At 43.5% G+C, this 20,028-nt stretch overlaps 1 protein-coding gene across 2 annotated transcripts in view; it reads right to left on the reverse strand.

The window, feature by feature from the left end:
• DPYSL5 (dihydropyrimidinase like 5) overlaps positions 1-20,028 on the reverse strand; it is a 70,104-nt gene that overhangs the window by 15,691 nt on the left and 34,385 nt on the right. For both annotated transcript variants that reach the window (XM_063300044.1, XM_063300038.1), the window contains exons 3-9: positions 7,137-7,295; positions 3,912-4,091; positions 3,400-3,468; positions 2,580-2,624; positions 2,209-2,284; positions 1,648-1,804; positions 1,262-1,403 (exon numbers count right to left, since the gene is read on the reverse strand). In XM_063300044.1, coding sequence (XP_063156114.1) covers positions 1,262-1,403; positions 1,648-1,804; positions 2,209-2,284; positions 2,580-2,624; positions 3,400-3,468; positions 3,912-4,091; positions 7,137-7,295 — 828 coding nt within the window. The remainder of the gene's footprint in view (positions 1-1,261; positions 1,404-1,647; positions 1,805-2,208; positions 2,285-2,579; positions 2,625-3,399; positions 3,469-3,911; positions 4,092-7,136; positions 7,296-20,028) is intronic.

Here is a 20,028-nt window from a genome sequence, read left to right on the forward strand (position 1 = left end):
GTTGGATAAGAAGACAGGTCTTTTCATGGATTGGAATCTGGTAAAGCAACAGGAAAGAGGGTAGAAATAATTTTCACAATGGAAAGATGTACATAAGGTGAGCTCCCCCAAAGGTCAGTATTGGGACCCCATTTTAGTATTTATTTGGAGTGAGGAGTGAGCAGAGAGAAGGCAATTTTGTTGATATCACAAGTAATTCAGGACAGAAAAATAAAAAATAGATTGCAAAGAGATCCAAAAGGATATCTTCACATTGGTTTAATGAGCTTTAAAATGGCCAATGCAGTTCAGTGTAAACTAGTGCAAGGGTTGCACACTGAAGCAAAAGCCCAGAAGTCTGAATTAACCATCAGTGACACAAAAGGGATTTTGGAATCATGTTTTATAGCACAATGCAAAGGTACAGTATATGGCTGCTGTAAATAAGATGGTTTCCTAGACTAAAATCTCGAGCAGAGCTACTAAAAATAAAATTGAAGTATGATAAATGACCTTATGGGGCTGCATTTGAAACCATGTCCCATTCTGGTCACTGCAGCTTTAAAATGACATCCTAGGGCTAGAAGAGAAACACAAAGGGGCACTGAAAATGATGAGTGGAATAGCTCCCCTAAAAAGAAAACACTAGTGGTTTGATTGAGAAGATAGCTAAAAGATGAATGTGGTAGAGATATATAAAATTAGTTTTTTTGTGAAAAATGTGGACAGCAATTTTTTTCCCACAATATTAAAAATTGGGGTCATCCACAAATACAGTACAGGAAAATTCAGGTCTGGTAAAAAGAAGTATTTATTTACACAACACATAGCTAAACTATGGAATTAAGTGCCATCAGATGTAGTTAGTGATGGCCGCAAATGCAGATAATTTAGAAGAACTGGAAAAATTCATAGAGGATCAGGTTCCCAATGGCTACTACTCTAGATGACTCTGTACTATCTCCTGAATCATAGGAAGCATATCTTGAATGTTAGTTGGGAGGGAGCAATACTGGAAGAAGGCAAGCTATCACCTTTTTGTCCATGCTTGCAAGTTTCCCAAATGTACCTTGGACTGCCCTGTGACAAAGAACACTAAAATGATAACCTCATGACTTACTCCTGCAGAAATCTTATTCCTGAGATCAGGAAACTGCTTCAGGATACAAAGCAGGTTCTTATTTCTGTACCTACTTAGTATACTTTCCTACTCCTATTTAGGAAACCAGAATGGGCATCCTGCCTGCTTATCAGCCAAATTCCCTCTGATGCTATTACTTACCACCCCACGCTCCCAGATGACAGCCATACGGTCCTGTACGCCACTGACTCCATGGGGGATCTTAGTGAAGTCTTCCTTCCCCATTGCCTTCTGTTTAGTGGTGAAAGGCCGGTGATCAGAGGCCACAACATTCACAGTGTCACTGAGGGGAGAGACAAGCAGAAAAGAGGACATGGGATAAGTCAGTCCTAAGGGCTGCCTGCTGTGTTGATATTTCACCCCAGAGTTCACATGAGTTGCAGGGCTGAGTGGTCTTAAAAATTTCATGAATTAATGAATGGTCACAGACTTTCCCTCCCAGCTCTGCCCCTTTTTATCCCTTTCAGATTACATTGCAATTAACACTTAAGGCACAATTTAGAGTTAAGCAACCCAAAGCCTCTTACTTGGCAAGCAAACTCATGAGGTAGGTGGAAGTGTTGGTGTCTAGCCGCAAGGGTGGCACCGTGACATAGGCTGCTGCATGGGACCAGTCCTGGTGATAGTAGTGCAAGCCTGTTAATGTAGTGTGTGCTGTGGTGGTCTCTGCATACACAACCTTCCCTGCAGGTAAGAAAGGGGAGAAACCATTGACCCCAAAGATCCAATCTTTTTAAAGAGTTAAATACATTTTAGGGTCATACTGGGAATTCAGAGATGTTGAATTAGATGAGGTGACTCATCAGTCCTTATCCGTTGTTGAATTATCTACACAGGGTGAGTAAACTCCTGGAAAAGAACTTGAGGAAATTGAGGGTGGGGGACTGGAAGAGGAAAATAACACTCTTCGTAATGCTACATTTAAATATATGGCTATTAAAATGCAGGAAAATGTTCTGTAACCAGGATGAGGTGAATGGAAAGATAGGAATAAAAGCCTTTCTTCCAGCTGTTCTGAAATTAAAACAACAACACATATTTTGCACTAGTGGTAGTCCTTGCACTCAGAATCAGAAGTTGGGACTCACCTTGCATTTTGGCTGTGGCTATAACATCCCCGGCTGACATGCTAGAAACGTTGACCAGATAGACAGGGCAGTGAGTCTGCCAAGAGAGGAAAAGGGGGAAAGCATCAGACTGAGCTGTGAGGTAAAAGTTTCACAGTAGGATGTATACAGAAGGGTGCAAAACATTCTACCTTCTTGCAAGGAGTTGGACAATCAAAGCAGCCTATGGGAAATTAGGGATCAAGTGGCCTGATGTAGAACAAGACGAAGGTATCCACCCAAGAAATGTCCTTGAAAAAAATAAGCTTGTAGTGGATATAAGGGCTCAGCCATTAGCACTAAGGTGGGTAAATTTGGTTCCCCAGGGAGGAATGGGGAGGGCTGGCTCTTACCCGATTAGCAATGGTGATGACACGATGTGTGGCTTCAGCCTCTAGCTGCAAAGAAAAAGGGGCATGAGACAGTGTAAAATATAATGCATGCAGTTGCCCTGCTGTTAATAGCCTGGCCTTGCTGTCAGTAGTGCCCATGTGCGCTTAAAAATCCCTACCATATCCCCATCACCCCAGCAATGCTCAACTATTTTAAGGTCAGCTTGAATGATGGCCAGCTTCATGGTAAGGTGTTCTAAGTACAAGATGCCAATATACAGTAGATAGGAATAAGACACACACTGTGCTACGAATAGCAGTTAAGTCAGTGAGCACAGATAGCCTTTGTTGCATTATTCATTATTCATTTTGTTTTCACCAGCTAGAGGAAGTGGCTTTAGCAAAGTCCAGATTCCCCATATTATCAAAATACTTCCTCCTAATCCCAGAAGAGTACCTGTGAATGTACCAGGCAAAGTGGACAACATCTCAAGCCAAAAAAGTTGTACCCAAATGTATGTGTGCAGTACACTCTCTGCTTCAACTTCCTACAATTCTGCTATGTAAAGGCTATTCTTACCATTCTGCCTTGTGCAGAAGATGGATATCAGGGCTTATAGGCAACACTTAGTGAAGTAGAATGAATGCAATGGAAAAGCCCACCAGGCTGTTCAACAGTCCCTGTCCAATAGGACAAAGCATCTCCTGATCTGTTGGCTGGGGAGGGGGATACTTTTTTTCCATACTCAATCACACAGGATCATGGGACTAAGGAGGGAGAAGCTATTCCTGACTGGAGGATGCTTGTGCATGTGTACATACACCACATGGGCATTTTTACCTCTTCTGGTCGGCTGATCTCAATTCCCTCTGGACCAGTGATGCCCAAATCCAGAGCTTCCCTGGCCCCCTGCACAGAGAATCAGAACAAAGAGTTCAGGATGGGAACAGTGATATCCTTTTCTTTTCCTGATGTTTTTACTTACACAGTTTGAAACCAGCATCATAATCTGGAATGCCAATGCATGATATAAAAGGACTGCCTCCCACTTCACATTTTCAGACACACCCAATTTTCAAACACACCCAATTGCTCAGAGGACACTAATGATAAAAATGAGAGTGTGTGTGGAGCCTCTGGGACAAAGGCAGGCCAGAACAGAAGTCTTTAGAACATTCAGGAAAGGATGATGGAGAAGATGTGGTGCCCATCCAACAACTTGCATCCTGGAAATGCAAGGAGAAAAGGGGCAACAACACTTTGAGACCCTCCACATTCATGAAAACAGTGGAGCTCAGACCAACCTTAGTGGCATTGCTGGACCCATCCCACCCTCCTCCAAAGCAGTTTACCTCAGCCACTAGCTCGCCATTCTCAGCATGAACACGTGCAATGGCTCCAATATCTTTGCAAGCACGGAACACCTGGTAGAGCTCACTGTCCCGGAGCATGTACAAGTCTTTGTATGTCATGAACATCTGGAAGGAGTTGACCCCTTTCTCTCGAACCAAAGTTTCCATTTCTGATTTTACCTAAGGTACCAGGAGGGATGGGGTTAAGAAAGAGTACATTAATCATCTTGTATTTTATATATATATATATATATATATATATATATATATATATATATATATATATATAAGTTTTAAGAGCAATAATAAGAACTACTACAAACTAAATTAGAACAGAGAAAACAAAAAGGGAGAAATAACAGAAAAAGCTAAAAGTGCAGTAAGAAATAAAATAGAAGTAGAAAAAAAGATATAAAGAAAGATATAAAGGTCTAAAAAGTAGCTTCCGATATTCTTCACAACAGTTATAAATACAATTATATTTTAACCTCTCTTTCAAAAGTTACATCATGACTCTCTTCTTTCTACAATCTATCCCTAAACCATCAAAACCATAAATCACAAGTTTATTTTTTTCATTTTTATGCAAAAAGTCCATAAGGGGTTTCCAGCCACCAATAAATGTAGATATTGTCCTTTCTCTAATCAAAGAAGTCAGTTTGTCCATCTCAGCAAGATCTATCAATTTCACCAACCATTCCTCCACGGTAGGTAGTGCCAAATCTTTCCATCAACCATCATGTGTAATTTTAAAGAAGTCCTGCAGTCAAAAACACCCTGCCCATCCACTCAGAGGTAGAAATGACAGGAGAATATTGCAAGTCTGAAACTCGGAATTCAAGGTTTCCAGAACTGTCAAATAAAAAGGTCAAAGATCCAAGACCACAGGATAGAACTTGAGTTTCAGAATTTGCCTTCTTGCCACCCCAAGTTGTATCCTAGACAGCTCATCATTTGCTCCAAGCCAGAAATTTCATACCATGTTGGTGCTTAATAACCAGTGTAAAATCATCCAAACCTTTGTTTCAAGGTTAATATTTTAAGCCTTATCTCTGCAGTGGTATGTCTGCATACCGGTCAGACGAGCTTTGTGATAAAGGACAGCCATCGCAATTCTTGTTCAGGTGCCCTGGGTCACAATCTGAGCTTTCCACAGGATGTCCTTTCTCAGGTTCATCTGCTCTGCTTGAACTTGAATTTTCCATAGGATATTATGAAAGGTCAGTCATTGGCATGAAAGGTAGGATATAAACTGATAAATCATATAAATAAAACTACATGTAAACATGTCTATGGTACAGTTGTCAGTGGCTTATCCCCTCTTTACATGCAGCTCAAATACCTATAGCAGTGTTTCTCAACCTTGGCAGCTTTCAGATGTGTGGACTTCAACTCCCAGAATTCCCCAGCCAGCTATGGAATTCTGGGAGTTGAAGTCCACACATCTGAAAGCTTTCAAGGTTGAGAAACACTGATCTATAAGAAAAATATCCCATGATATCCTATAATCACAAGCACTAAAGTAGCTAGCTACAGCATGTTCCTTCCTCCTCAGTCAATACCAGAAACAGAAGGACAGAGACACTGATAGCCCTGAAACTGGTATGAAGGTGCTGAGCCAGGCCCTCCATAAATGACACAGGGGCAGCTTTCCTTGGGATACCCACAAGTTCTTTAGGAACAGGGGTACTGATACTGACAATATTTTTAAAGCAACTTAGCGAAATGCCATATGCAAAGGAAAAACCATGGCACAGCGTACTACCTGCAGGATTAGAAGCAGTAATGAATGAACCCCCCAGATGGGTTAATTGAGTAACTAGGTTACGTGTGCTATGTATATATAGTCACTGAAAAGCTATTCTAGAGATACGAAATTAAGCATGAAGTGAATACAGAGTTTCAACTCTTTCTACTTATTACTCTACTATTCCAAACCAGTCTTCCCCCATCTGTCTGTTTCCAAATGTGCTACACTACAAATCCCACAATTTCTAGACGACATAATTTTTGGTTCATGATTCTGGGAGTTGTAACCCTGAGTATCTGGAGAGTGCTAGACTTCTCCAAGGCTCCTCCAAAGCCTATTTCTCCTTAAAGCTTCTGGCACCATACATGGAGGATAAAACTTCCAGGTAGGAAAATTCAGAGCAGAGTGGACAACAGTGAAGGAAAAGACAGTTCAAGCAGAGTGTTGGCAGAAACTGAGAGGGATAGGAGGGTGGAGAGGAAGTAGTCAAGCTGCAAAACCCAAACAAAAGACTACCCTCAATCACCCAACCCGGACAAGATGGCCATGGGATGGACATATCTAATCCAATAAGCGTGGTCTATAGTTCCTGAACAAGCCTCAGATGTTTGAGGCTAAATACATACTTCATAAGAGGAGCTGCACAAGGGCCTGACTTGAAGTAGACCCCAGCAGATGACAACATGAGGACAGGAGCATGGATGGAAGCCTGTAAGCATCACTGGCAAAAAGCTGGACAGTTGGGCCATGAAGATCATTACCCTGGATGTACAGGGAAGTCACAGTTCAAGCTCAATTTTTGATAGGATTTGATAGCTCTGGGAAAGGGTGCTGCCTACTACTTTAGATGGCCACTTCTTGTCAGTTTAGAACAGTTTTCAATTTCATATTGTAAGTGTTGTTTAGATTCCTAAAATCTTCAATCAGCATGCCCAATTATAGGTGTCCCAGCATAGAGAACCACACTGGGGGCTAATGATGAAACACATATTGTGACATCACAATGCAAATCTTATGTACTTGCATTCATAGGGATCCAACATTGGGTCCTACTGGTTCTCAAGTACACTAGATTTTGACTGGTGGGTTAGGACCTACTTTCTGGACTGTATCAGCAGCACAACTGCTATACAAATATATGGCAGGAATTTTTGTGTTGTGGGGGTGTTTTCAAGTCAGTGTTAATTCCTGGTGACTGCCTGGACTAGTCCCTCTAGTTTTCTTGGCAAGATTTTCCATTGCCTTCTTTCTCGGGCTGAGAGAGAGAAACTGGCCCAAGGTCACTCAACCGGTTTCATGCCTAAGGTGGGACTAGAACTGTTGCCTAAATCTTATGCTTGCCAAAGCGGACTCTGAGCCTAAAAAGGTTGCATACTAGTGGCACAGAGGATAGTAAACTAGATAAAATAAAGTTCTGGCTCAGCCTAAAACATCTTTCAATGTTTCATATTCCCAACCAGGCCCATCCCTCTTACCTTAGGTGCCCACCAGGTGATGCCCATGTGCAGGGCATAATCACAGCACACCTTTGGGTCAGCCAGGCTGCGACACTTCTCATAAGCATCTAGAAGGGAAGTATCTTTATCTGGAAGTACATGTCCGATAACCATGGTGGTGCCCCCAACCAGGGCTGCCTGCATGTGGAGGGAGAAAAAAAACCCTTTAGAGATTTATATTTATATATCTGAAGTGATTTCTATTCCATTCTTGCATCACTTTAATAGCTCTCAGGGAGCTAAGTATTGACAATGGTAGCTGTCTCATATTAGCAATGAAGTAATATATTACAACAACTGGAAATTAAAATATTTAAAAATCCTCCAACTCAAGAATCACATTGTTTTAAAGATCTGAACGAATAAAAAGGTCCATCACTTCATACTGAAAGTATAGCCCAACTGATGCCAGATAAAAGCCATACTGGGTAGAGAATATTCACCACCCATCTTGCCTCCAATGGCAGTACAGAAAATATCTATAGCTCTTAAGAACTTTTTCTATTTCCTGGCAGTCAGCTGACTTGGAAAGCCAACAGGGAGTTTTGCATGGGCGTTTAGAGGCAGAATGGTGGACTCATTTGTTCTGCAAACTTATTGATTTATCTCCATTTCTTAAGAACAAATTATACATCCAAAGAAATCTTGAACAGATTTCTGAAGGCCAGGAGTCTCTATACAGAAAAGAAAAAATGTTTTTATTCCTTTGTTGCTGGAAGTAAGCAAAGTTTGCATGATTAGTATATATCAGGAATGCTATAGTTGTGTCATGCCTTAGATTTGGGGGTTTGTGGAGGTAGACTAGATGGTCTCCAAAATCATTCATATTAAACATATTAGAAGATCTCTGGTCCAGGCATTGCTATGTGGGACACTACTGTCTGCAAGACACATTTGTTACTAATTCCAGGAAGCCTTTAACTCTTCCTCCTTCAACCCTTGTTGTTGTTTATTCGTCTAGTCGCTTCCGACTCTTCATGACTTCATGGACCAGCCCACGCCAGAGCTTCCTGTCAGTCGTCAACATCCCCAGCTCCCCCAGGGACGAGTCCGTCACCTCTAGAATATCATCCATCCACCTTGCCCTTGGTCGGCCCCTCTTCCTTTTGCCTTCCACTCTCCCTAACATCAGCATCTTCTCCAGGGTGTCCTGTCTTCTCATTATGTGGCCAAAGTATTTCAGTTTTGCCTTTAATACCATTCCCTCAAGTGAGCAGTCTGGCTTTATTTCCTGGAGGATGGACTGGTTTGATCTTCTTGCAGTCCAAGGCACTCTCAGAATTTTCCTCCAACACCACAGTTCAAAAGCATCGATCTTCCTTCTCTCAGCCTTCCTTATGGTCCAGCTCTCGCAGCCATATGTTACTACGGGGAACACCATTGCTTTAACGATGCGGACCTTTGTTGTCAGTGTGATGTCTCTGCTCTTAACTATTTTATCGAGATTTGTCATTGCTCTTCTCCCAAGGATTAAGCGTCTTCTGATTTCCTGACTGCAGTCAGCATCTGCAGTAATCTTTGCACCTAGGAATACAAAGTCTTTCACTGCTTCTACATTTTCTCCCTCTATTTGCCAGTTAGCAATCAAGCTGGTTGCCATAATCTTGGTTTTTTTGAGGTTTAGCTGAAAACCAGCTTTTGCACTTTCTTCTTTCACCTTCATCATAAGGCTCCTCAGTTCCTCTTCGCTTTCAGCCATCAGAGTGGTATCATCTGCATATCTGAGATTGTTAATGTTTCTTCCAGCGATTTTAACTCCAGCCTTGGATTCCTCAAGGCCAGCTTGTCGCATGATGTGTTCTGCATACAAGTTGAATAGGTAGGGTGAGAGTATACAGCCCTGCCGTACTCCTTTCCCAATCTTAAACCAGTCCGTTGTTCCGTGGTCTGTTCTTACTGTTGCTACTTGGTCGTTATACAGATTCTTCAGGAGGCAGACAAGATGACTTGGTATCCCCATACCACTAAGAACTTGCCACAATTTGTTATGGTCCACACAGTCAAAGGCTTTAGAATAGTCAATAAAACAGAAATAGATCTTTTTCTGAAACTCCCTGGCTTTTTCCATTATCCAGCGGATATTGGCAATTTGGTCCCTAGTTCCTCTGCCTTTTCTAAACCCAGCTTGTACATCTGGCAATCTCGCTCCATGAACTGCTGAAGTCTACCTTGCAGGATCTTGAGCATTATCTTACTGGCATGTGAAATGAGTGCCACTGTTCGATAGTTTGAACAGTCTGTAGTGTTTCCCTTTTTTGGTATGGGGATATAAGTTGATTTTTTCCAATCTGATGGCCATTCTTGTGTTTTCCAAAATTGCTGGCATATAGCACGCATTACCTTGACAGCATCATCTTGCAAGATTTTGAACAGTTCAGCTGGGATGCCGTCGTCTCCTGCTGCCTTGTTATTAGCAATGCTTCTTAAGGCCCACTCAACCTCACTCTTCAGGATGTCTGGCTCTAGCTCACTGACCACACCATCAAAGCTATCCCCGATATTGTTATCCTTCCTATACAGGTCTTCTGTATATTCTTGCCACGTTTTCTTGATCTCTTCTTCTTCTGTTAGGTCCTTGCCATCTTTGTTTTTGATCATACCCAGTTTGGCCTGGAATTTACCTCCAATGTTTCTAATTTTCTGGAAGAGGTCTCTTGTCCTTCCTATTCTATTGTCTTCTTCCACTTCCGCGCATTGCTTGTTTAAAAATAATTCCTTATCTCTTCTGGCTAACCTCTGGAATTTTGCATTTAATTGGGCATATCTCCCCCTATCACTGTTGCCTTTTGCTTTCCTTCTTTCTTGGGCTACTTCTAGTGTCTCAGCAGACAGCCATTTTGCCGTCTTGGTTTTCTCTTTCTTTGGGATGTATTTTGTTGCCGCCTCCTGAACAATGCTGCCAACTTCTGTCCAGAGTTCTTCCGGGACCCTATCTACTAAGTCCAGTCCCTTAAATCTGTTCTTCACCTCCACTGCATATTCCTTAGGAATATTAGTGAGCTCATATCTAGCTGATCTGTGGGTCTTCCCCAATCTCTTTAGTCTGATCCTAAATTGTGCAAGAAGAAGTTCGTGATCTGAACTACAGTCAGCTCCAGGCCTTGTTTTTACCGACTGTACAGATGTCCGCCACCTTTGGCTGCAAAGGATCGTTACCTGTGAGTTGAAAAGGACCCCCAAATTGTGAATCTGCTCCTTCACAGGTAGTGTCTGCCATCCAGAGACAATACTAGTGTTGATGGAGAACCCTACAACAGCAACTCCATTTTGCTTTGGTTCAACTTCAGCCTGTTCTCTCCCACCTAGACCCTTCTGTAACTTCCAGGCCCCCTGATAGAACACCTACAGTGAAATGATACCACACCTCAGACTGTTGGATGACCTCCCCCAGTGGTTTCATGTTGATGGCATCAAAAGCCACCAAGAAGTGTAAAAGCACCAGAGAGGTACATTACCTCCATCCAAACCCAGAAAAAGGTAATCTGGGAGAGCAACTAAAGCCACCTCACTCCTGTACCTGAGCCTGAACTCCAACTGAAAAGTGTCTGGATAACCTGCTTCTAGGGTGCTGTGGCCACCATTGTCTGAACAATCTTCCCCCACAAACGGAAGGTTTGAGCCTGGCCAGTAGTCTTCTAGGACCGTAGGATCCAGAGAGAGCCTCTTAAAAAGGGGGCACACCACAGCTTCTCTCAAGGCTGCTGGGAGCTCCCCCTCATGCAGGGGAGCATTAACAATCTCATGAATCCAGGTAGTGACTTCTCCAAACCCTCCTTGCAACAGCCAGGATAGCAGCTGAACAAAAGCTCCATGTTCAGCAAAATAAATATTGGCAGGGAAATCAAAAGGAGAAGGCTATTGCCCATATGCTTTGCTTGGGAGCTTCCTGATAAGAGAGTGAGGCAGGAGCCAGCAGATCTCAGGTCAGAGATGGCCATTCTATAAAAATAAAACTGCCCAGCTTCAAGGCTGCTAAATACCATGCCAAGAATCTGGAATCTGTTAATTTAAACCACTGCAGGGTCATAATAATCACAAGTACCATACAGTGTGGCAATCAGCTGTTCTGAATGCCTTTGTTTTTGTCTGCAGTAAAAATTCTTATCTGAGACTTTCACCGTGTCTAGATGAAGAGCTGAGCTAAACCATGAAGTGTCAGGAGATCTATGATTTACTGCTAACTCCGGAGAATACAGCCTGAGAGCCAGAAACATCTGGCTGGTTTCTAATAGAAACAGGATGTTAAGATCAGATCAGGAGTAGGGAACTCAAGGGATTTGGGATGCTAATTAATTATAATATATATATCATTCCTGAAAAATGGGTATTCTGACAGGGGCTACCAGCCCTCTCTCCCTGGACAAGGTAGGTTTTTAATTGGATCTACTATTACAAATTGAATTAAACATGTCAATAACCTATCTCAAATAATCAGAACGTTGGTATAAAATATGTAAGATATACAATAACTTGCTCAAAGAAAAGGATCTGCTTTGAATCCTGAATAGTTCAGGGTCTATTGCCCGGATCTCTATGAACCCTACCCTGCCCGAGATCCATGAAAACTGCTTCTAGTAAATGGCATTTGGAGCTGAACTATCATCAGTCTGACCTGACATAATAGGCAGTTGCACATGGTGCTTCATGATGACTGCCTTGAGCAGAAAGATTTATGTAATACAACCACTTCTGATTCCTTGTCAGCCTTACCTGATCATTTGCATAATAGCTTTGCTCACTACAAAAGTGTACGTACATACTAGGCCAGGAAACCTCATTCTGCTTTTAGTTTTTGACTCTGTTTTAACTGAAACCTATTAGCCCTAATCGGCACTGCAACCCCAGATACACTGGAGTGGAATGGTGATAAGCCCCAAACCCAATGATATTGTGTGATGGAGTTTCAGGACAGGCATCTGCATATACAGTATGGATATCTGCACAGAGGTTGTTGCAGCCAGGCTTCTACATTATCCCGGACCACAAGAGTACAAGGTTCAAGATCATGTGATAGTTAATGCATAGACACAAAGGCCTCCTCATTATGGCTTCTATGGATGTCTGTCCTCAACTTACAAGCAGATGGATATAGGAGGACAGGGTGTTGGCAGCTATCCACCTAAAATCTGCAGGCAAGGGGCCTTTTAGGACAATCTCAGTTCTTGTCAGGAGAAAGTCCATCATTTCTAATCTCTACTGTCAAGCAAGGTGTTAGATAAGACTGTTAATTTATCACTTAACTTCAAGAATCTAACTACTACCATCATTCATATTTCTTCTGGAAAACTTCCAGGAAACAGTAGTGAAATAATTTGCAGGAATCCTGGAAGAAAAGACTCTTGCTGTATACAGTAACTATGGAATGGGACTATGGATCAGGAACCTCTGCTAAGCTTTCTGCTGATGTAATGGGGAGGCTATATCCTCAGCTACCCTTCTAGGCCACTAGCTAACCTCCAAAGCTGGTAGGAGAGCACACACTCCTTCATTAGGGAAAAGGGTCCTAAATATGAAGAGCAGAGGAGCCAACTGCCCAGCTTACATTTATTATTATTAATTATTAATATTTTTTAATCCCGCTTTTATTATTTTTATAAATAACTCAAGACGGGGAACATAGCTAATACTCCTTCCTCCTATTTTCCCCACAACAGCCTAACCCGGTGGGTTGGGCTAAGAGAGTGACTGGCTCAAGGTCACCCAGCTGGCTTTCGTGCCTAAGGCAGGACTAGAACTCACAGCCTCCTGGTTTCTAGCCTGTTGCCTTAACCACTAGACCAAACTGGCTCTCTATATTTATGTGCCCAGCAGCACTGGATCACCGAAGTTTCATGAGGTTGGAGGGAAGGGGCCAGGACAGATTGAAACAAAAGTACAGAACACGTTCTATCCTGCTAGGACAACCTCCTCCAGTTTTCTAAGCATGTGAGGAAGCTATTAGAAATTGAAGCAGGAAGTATTTCACAATATAAATACTGGGACAGAGTTGCCAACAGCTTAATCTCAGATACAAATTATTTTGAATACAAGGCTGAAGCCTATTAAATATGATGTTTGAAATGTATTTCCTTCGCTAATTATGCCAAGGGTGGGGTGGGGACATTTCAGCAAATACTGGGGAAGGAGAAAAAGGGGCAAAAAAGCTTAATGGTGCTTGGGTCAGATTATGGGCTATAGTGTAGCAGCTCCAGATTATGGGCTGGGATTGTAGCTCATGTGTCTGTAATCATGCTCAACTATGTAATAAATACCATTTTTTCTGAGTTTGTAAATGGAGTTTGTATATGGAAAGCAACAACTAATGTAATGGAGTATTTATTTGGTATTGTTATACAAGTAATTCTCAGGAGACTGATTCTGGAAATAGTACAGGGATCAGCAAATTGGCATTCATGTACAGTTGACTGAGAAAGGAGATATACCTTCGTAATTTAAAAAAAGGGAGAGCCAATCAGTGCACTGCTTAAATAAAAGCCAGGAGCTTCTTTGCTTTTATTGTAAATAAATACTTTTATTTGCAGTAAACGCCACTAATGACATTTTTACCTCTGAAAAATAGAACATAGGGGAATATGCATTATAGTTCACACTTCAGGCAAAGAAATTCTTCTTCCCTTTCTCCAGGTATCCTCCTCCATTGTTCAATCCTTTTTTCTTGATACTCGGAAGAATGGTCCCATGTAGTTGCAACAATCTTGTTCAAATCCAATCACTTGCTACCTCCCAGCTACCACCTCCCATCTGGGGACCACCCTCCAAAGCTAATTAAAGCTCATAGCTGGTTTCCAGGAACAGAATCAGTAACTCCTAAACTTGAATCTGTTGGGATGTTTGGGCATGTGTCTAAGGAAGAGCAAGTGCAGATCCATATTAAGCTTGTTCCTCAGGAAACATGAGGCAACCAAAAACTCTAATTTACACATGTCTCATGAAAAGTAGCCAAGTACATTATACTGGAGTGCATATGTACTGTATGTGAGACAGAAAGTGAAACTAGCATTTTCATATTTTTATCAGGACTAAAATCTTATAATAGTGACCTTATAGACATAGACTGACTTGTTTACACTGGTAATACATAAATCATTCTTGAGAGTCCTTTCAGCTGAGTCACAGAGTAAACTTGATACAAATAAAGTAAGTTTCACAGAACTGTCTTTGCCATTTAAGAAAAAAAGATGTTGGTGAAGGATCTGAAATAAATCTTTCTTGTAGAAAATATGATTCAAAGAAGCTCATCTGTAAAGTTCTTCCCACAGCAAAAGATCTAGGAATACTAGTAAGCACCTTTCTCCAACCTATGCACTCTCTGAGGATGTGGACTTCAATTCCTAGAATTCTCAGTAATGACCATTCTGACTGGATAATTCTGATAATGGAAATCACATATGCACAATCTCTCATCCTCTGGAAATATATACAAAGCTTGATTTGAAGCTTCATCTACCATTAATCAGAATTCAGATTCCATAATAAGGCTGTAAAAAGCTATGGAAATGAACATAAGCCTCAACTTTCATTCCAGTACTACAGCAACAACATCTGTCTGAACTCATATTACATTGTGCTGTTGTCTAGTAAAAACAGATGGACTCAATTTCCTTCAGCACCAAAAGCCTGGACAGCTCCCACCAACCTCAAGAAGAGATGGCAGCTTCAGCAAGCAGATAGGTGCACCAAGCCAAGCATTTAGAAAAGGGGGCATTTATCTCTCAGATACTCTTTTTTATAAAATAGGAACACCAGCATTTGAAACTGGGTGTTAGCCCGGCTGTGTTCCAAGATGTTGGGGAAAACTAAATCCACTTCTGCCACTATAAAACCACTGAAATCATACGAAACAAAACCCAATTTTTTGCTGCCCCAGGTTCCACAGTGAATGACCCAATCTTCCTTACTCACCTGCCCCCAAAGTAAAACAAACAGCTGCTGCCACCTCATTCAATCTCCCATTTTAATTAGGGGCACTGACAGCTGCCAAAAGGAGTTGTTATGTCTATTCCTGTCATGAGTAAGGATGGCGAGCAGGGGGCTCCCATCCAGACTGTCAAGCGCATGTGTAGCACTGATGAGTTGTTCAGCCATTCAAAGAGACACAGATCGGGACCGCCTTAACCCTTGGGGGTTATATGTCTGGGTTTTTCCCACGCTTCTTCAGTTTGTTAGGATTCCTGTTAAGTACTAGCAATAAATATTAGAGACCAGTTCATTGTCTCAGTGTGTTTCCTGGTTGTTAGGACAATTCCTTCCTTTTTCTTCCATCCCAGAGTAGCTGAGAGTCTTATAAACTAGTAGTGTTACCATTCCTTCATGTCAGACTATTAATATTGGTGAAGATTTGCTTCTATTTGGAATGAGGCGATAGAATGGCTGCTTTCCATTCATGGGATGTTGCGGGTTCCAGTACCAAAGCATCACAAGATGAGTACAGAAGTGGCAATTCTATTAAGTGCACAGATTTCAAGCCATTTAGTTTGCCCTCCTCCACCAAGGAACCGGAGACAAAGCAGTGGTAGGCCCAACTGCCTCCTCCCCTTCCCAGATTAGCACTCTAGTGGAAGAATACATTACGTTCCCACACAATGGCAACTGCCAGGAGCTGTTTCTCACTGAGAAATGCATATATGTCTTTTTACAAGAATCTAACCATGGGTGAGAGGCAGGTGACATATTTTTAATTAGATATCCAATCAGTTTTGCATGTGAAGTGCCAATGCAAAATGGTCTAAGGGTAGTGCAATGTTCCTGGAGCAGATGATCAAAGTAAGAATATTGAAGTGGAACCACATATTTAATGCAAGCTGCTGCTGCTGCTGCTGCTGCTCTTAAACATCTTCATTCCTTAACTTGGCTTTTGTGTACCACACACTAGTAACCCTATCTTGCTATCGCCACAGAAGCAGGTTGGTATCCTGTAAGACCCACAATCATGAGATGGGACAAGATAGAAATGAATAATTCCCTCCTTGAGAAGGAAGGGGGCAGGGGCTTCACAGCAGGTCATACACTCATCCAAGGTCCTAATTCACTGTATGGAGCCACAGCTATTAAAACTTTCTTTCATGGACCATTTGACATTTTAAGGACTAAACTGTATATTGGAGCTTAAACTTTCATAGGCAAGAAATTCCCTCCTCAATCATTTGACATGGAAAATGGTGGTCTTGGAACAAATAACATGAAAGATTGTGTGTATGCACAGAACCTGTTCTGTACTGTAGTTTGTTCCTCAGACAAATAAGCCAATAATGATTGAAGGATAGAAGTTTAAGATGTAAGCATAGTTCATAACTGAGACTCACACCCAGAAATGGCAATGTTTCAGCATGGCTGTTAGCAGAAACCTCTTACAGCATATTTTCTGAAGGCCTTGCAACTAGGATTCCCTATTGGTGTGCCCCAGCTTATTCTGCCATGGCACTCAGGATGCAGAATGCTCCACCCACTTAACAATCAGCTAAGGCTCCTTACTTCTGGTCTTCATTTGTAGGGCCAAACACCTTTTGATTTTAGCAAGCTTCTAGCCAGATGTTCATTCTTTTTGGCTGGCTGTTTGCTGCCTCGGTTACTTATTACATTGTTTATGCCCAATTCTTCTTTCTAGGAATTCAGGATACTGTAGTGGATTAGGTTGAGGCTGGCTGACTTTTGATGACCTGGTAAACTGCACAGCTGATTAGATATTTGAGTTTGGTCTTTTGACTCAGCTTGACACTCTGAACAGATGTCAACAGAGACTTTACATTTCTATACTGACTGCATTATGATCTTTTTTTAAAACTGACATAAGCTATATCTATTATCTGTGGAAAGAGTGGAAAGGGAAAATAAAAATATTTTATAAAAACATAGGCTTTTATATCACAGAGTTGAATCAAGGTTCCTTACAACTCACTGGCTGCATTCACACAACATACTTAGCAAAGTTTTTATTTTATTTATTTATTTATCATATTTTTATCACCTCTCATCTCCCTCATACGGGGGACTGAGCGGTTCGCAATAAAACAGTTTAAAATTAAATAAAATAAACAATATCATTCATCCATAAATATCAATATCAATGAATAAATATAAAATGTAATGAGATCCAAGTAATGGCAGATCTAATACCACCCAAAGGGGAACAAGACCGACCTCGGCAGGACTAGGGAGCCAACCAACCCCAAGAGTGGCTCTTCTTCTCCCCACTCCAAGCATGGTGACAAAACCAGGTCTTCAATCATTTCCTGAAGTCCAAAAGAGAGGAGGCTAGCCTCACTTCTGGGGGAATGGTGTTCCAAAGGGCGGGAGCTGCTGCAGAGAAGGCCCGCCTCCTGGACCCTACCAGATGGAATTCTCTTGCAGACAGGGTCTGCAGCATGCCCTCTCTGCATGAGTGGGTGGGACGGGTTGATGTAACGGCGATGAGACGGTCCCTTAGGTAACCTGGACCCTGGCGATGTAGGGCTTTAAAGGTGATAACCAACACCTTGAACTGGACCCGGAAGCAAACTGGCACCCAATGCAGCTTGCGAAGCAAAGGGGTAATATGTGCTGATCTTGAAGCACCCAAAATCGCCCGCGCAGCTGCATTTTGGACCAGTTGTAGCTTCCGGATACTCTTCAAGGGTAGCCCCAATTACAGTAGTCTATATGGGAGATGACCAGGGCATGAGTGACCGTTCAAAGGGCCTCTCGCTCCAGGAAGGGGCATAACTGGCGCACAGCATGAAGTTGCGCAAAGACCCTTCTGGCCACGACTGCCACCTGCTCTTCAAGCAGGAGTCGTGAATCCAAGAGGACCCCCAAGTTACGGACCGGGTCTGTCTGGGGCAGTGCCACCCCATCCAAGACTAAAGATGGCAAATTCCTAGGAGCTGAGGGGCCATTAACCCACAGCCACTCTGTCTTACTAGGGTTCAGCTGAAGCCTGTTGTTCCCCATCCAGACCTCCACAGCCCCCAGGCACCTGGAAAGGGCAGTCACAGCATCACTTACTTCCCCCGGGATGGAGATGTATAACTGAGTATCATCAGCATATTGATGATACCTCACCCTGTGGAGACGGATGATCTCACCCAGTGGTTTCATGTAGATGTTAAAAAGGAGAAGAGAGAGTACCGACCCCTGCGGCACCCCACAAAGGAGGGGCTGTGAGGCTGATCTCTCCTCCCCTACTAACACCGACTGGGACCAGCCCTGGAGGAAGGAGGTGAACCAGTGTAAAACCACACCACCCACCCCCAACTCCCTGAGCCGCCCCAAAAGGATACCATGGTCGATGGTATCAAAAGCCACTGAGAGGTCAAGGAGGGCAAGGATGGATGCACTGCCTCCATCCCACTCCCACCAGAGATCATCCATAAGTGCGACCAATGCCATTTCTGTCCCATATCCAGACCTGAAACCTGACTGAAAGGGGTCTAGATAATCCGCTTCCTCCAGGATCCTCTGGAGCTGCAGTGCCACCACTTTCTCAACCACCTTCCCCATAAAGGTGAGGTGGGAGACTGGACAAAAATTACCCAGCACAGTAGGGTCCAGTGATGGTTTCTTGAGGAGGGGGCATACCAATGCCTCCTTAAAGGCCACAGGAAACACTCCCCCCCTGCAATGATGTATTTATCATCGTCTGGGCCCAACCACATGTCACCTCCCGCGCTGCCTTCACCAGCCAGGAGGGACATGGGTCTAATTGACAGGTGGTGGCATTTACAGTCCGGAGGATCTTGTCCACTTCCTCAGGTCCAACAGGATCAAACTGTTCCCAGATAACTGGGTAAGTATGCTCCCCAGGCATCTCCCCAGACCATGTCCCACACTTGGAGTCCAACGTAGAGTGAATCTGAGCGATTTTATCCTGCAGATACTCCGAAAACTCCTCAGCACGGCCCTGCAGATGATTTTCTGGGTCCCCTTTCCCCAACAGGGATCGGGTGATCCTAAACAGGGCCGCTGGGCAGCATTCTGCGGGTGCAATAAGAGCTGAGAAATACTGACCTTTCGCCGCTCTTACCGCCACAAGGTAGGCCTTAATTGCAGCTCTAGCTTGTGTCCGGTCAGGTTTCTCTTCCTCCAGCGATGCTCTAAGCGTCTCTTAATCCTCTTCAGAACCCTCAGCTCCTCCGTGAACCACGAGGAGTGTCAGGTTCGATAGGACAAGAGAAGCCGCACAGGCGCGATCCTATCCAAGGCCCCGGCCATCTCCCTATTCCAGGCAGCAGCCAGGGCCTCCGCTGGACCGTGCAGCAGATCCTCGGGTATCACCCCCAGCTCCCTCTGAAACCGCATTGGGTCCATCAGTCGCTGGGGGCAGACTGATCAAATAGGCCCTGCCTCCCTGCGGAGGGGGGTGGCATAAGAGAATCTCAGGACCACCAGGGCATGGTCTGACCATGACAAAGGGGAAAGATGTAACTCTCCCCTCAGACCACATTGCCACTGCTCTGACAAGAAAACTAAGTCTGGTGTGAGGCCTCTGTCTCGAGTCGGGTCCCAAATAATCTGGGTCAGGCCCATGGCCTCCATGGTGGCCATGAACCCCCGAGCTACCTCTGAGACCCACCCCAGGGATGGCAGGTTGAAGTCCCCCAGAACCATGAGCCTGGGGAACTCCACCACCAACCCTAAGACAGCCTCCAGCAGCTCAGGCAGGGAGGTTGCCATGCAGCAGGGATGCTGGTACAGCAGCAACACTCCCAACTGCTTTTGGGCACCCAGCTTGAAAAACAGGGTCTCACAACCGGCCACTTGTGGAGCAGGGCCCCTGAAGGCCACTAGAGACTCTCTAATGACGACTGCCACCCCTCCTCCCCTGCCTCGGCATCTCAGCTGGTGCCACACCCGAAACCCAACTGGGCACATCTCCGACAAAGCCACTCCCCCTTCC

The sequence above is a fragment of the Candoia aspera genome, chromosome 1 (assembly GCF_035149785.1).
Source record: "Candoia aspera isolate rCanAsp1 chromosome 1, rCanAsp1.hap2, whole genome shotgun sequence".
Classification (NCBI taxonomy): domain Eukaryota; kingdom Metazoa; phylum Chordata; class Lepidosauria; order Squamata; family Boidae; genus Candoia; species Candoia aspera.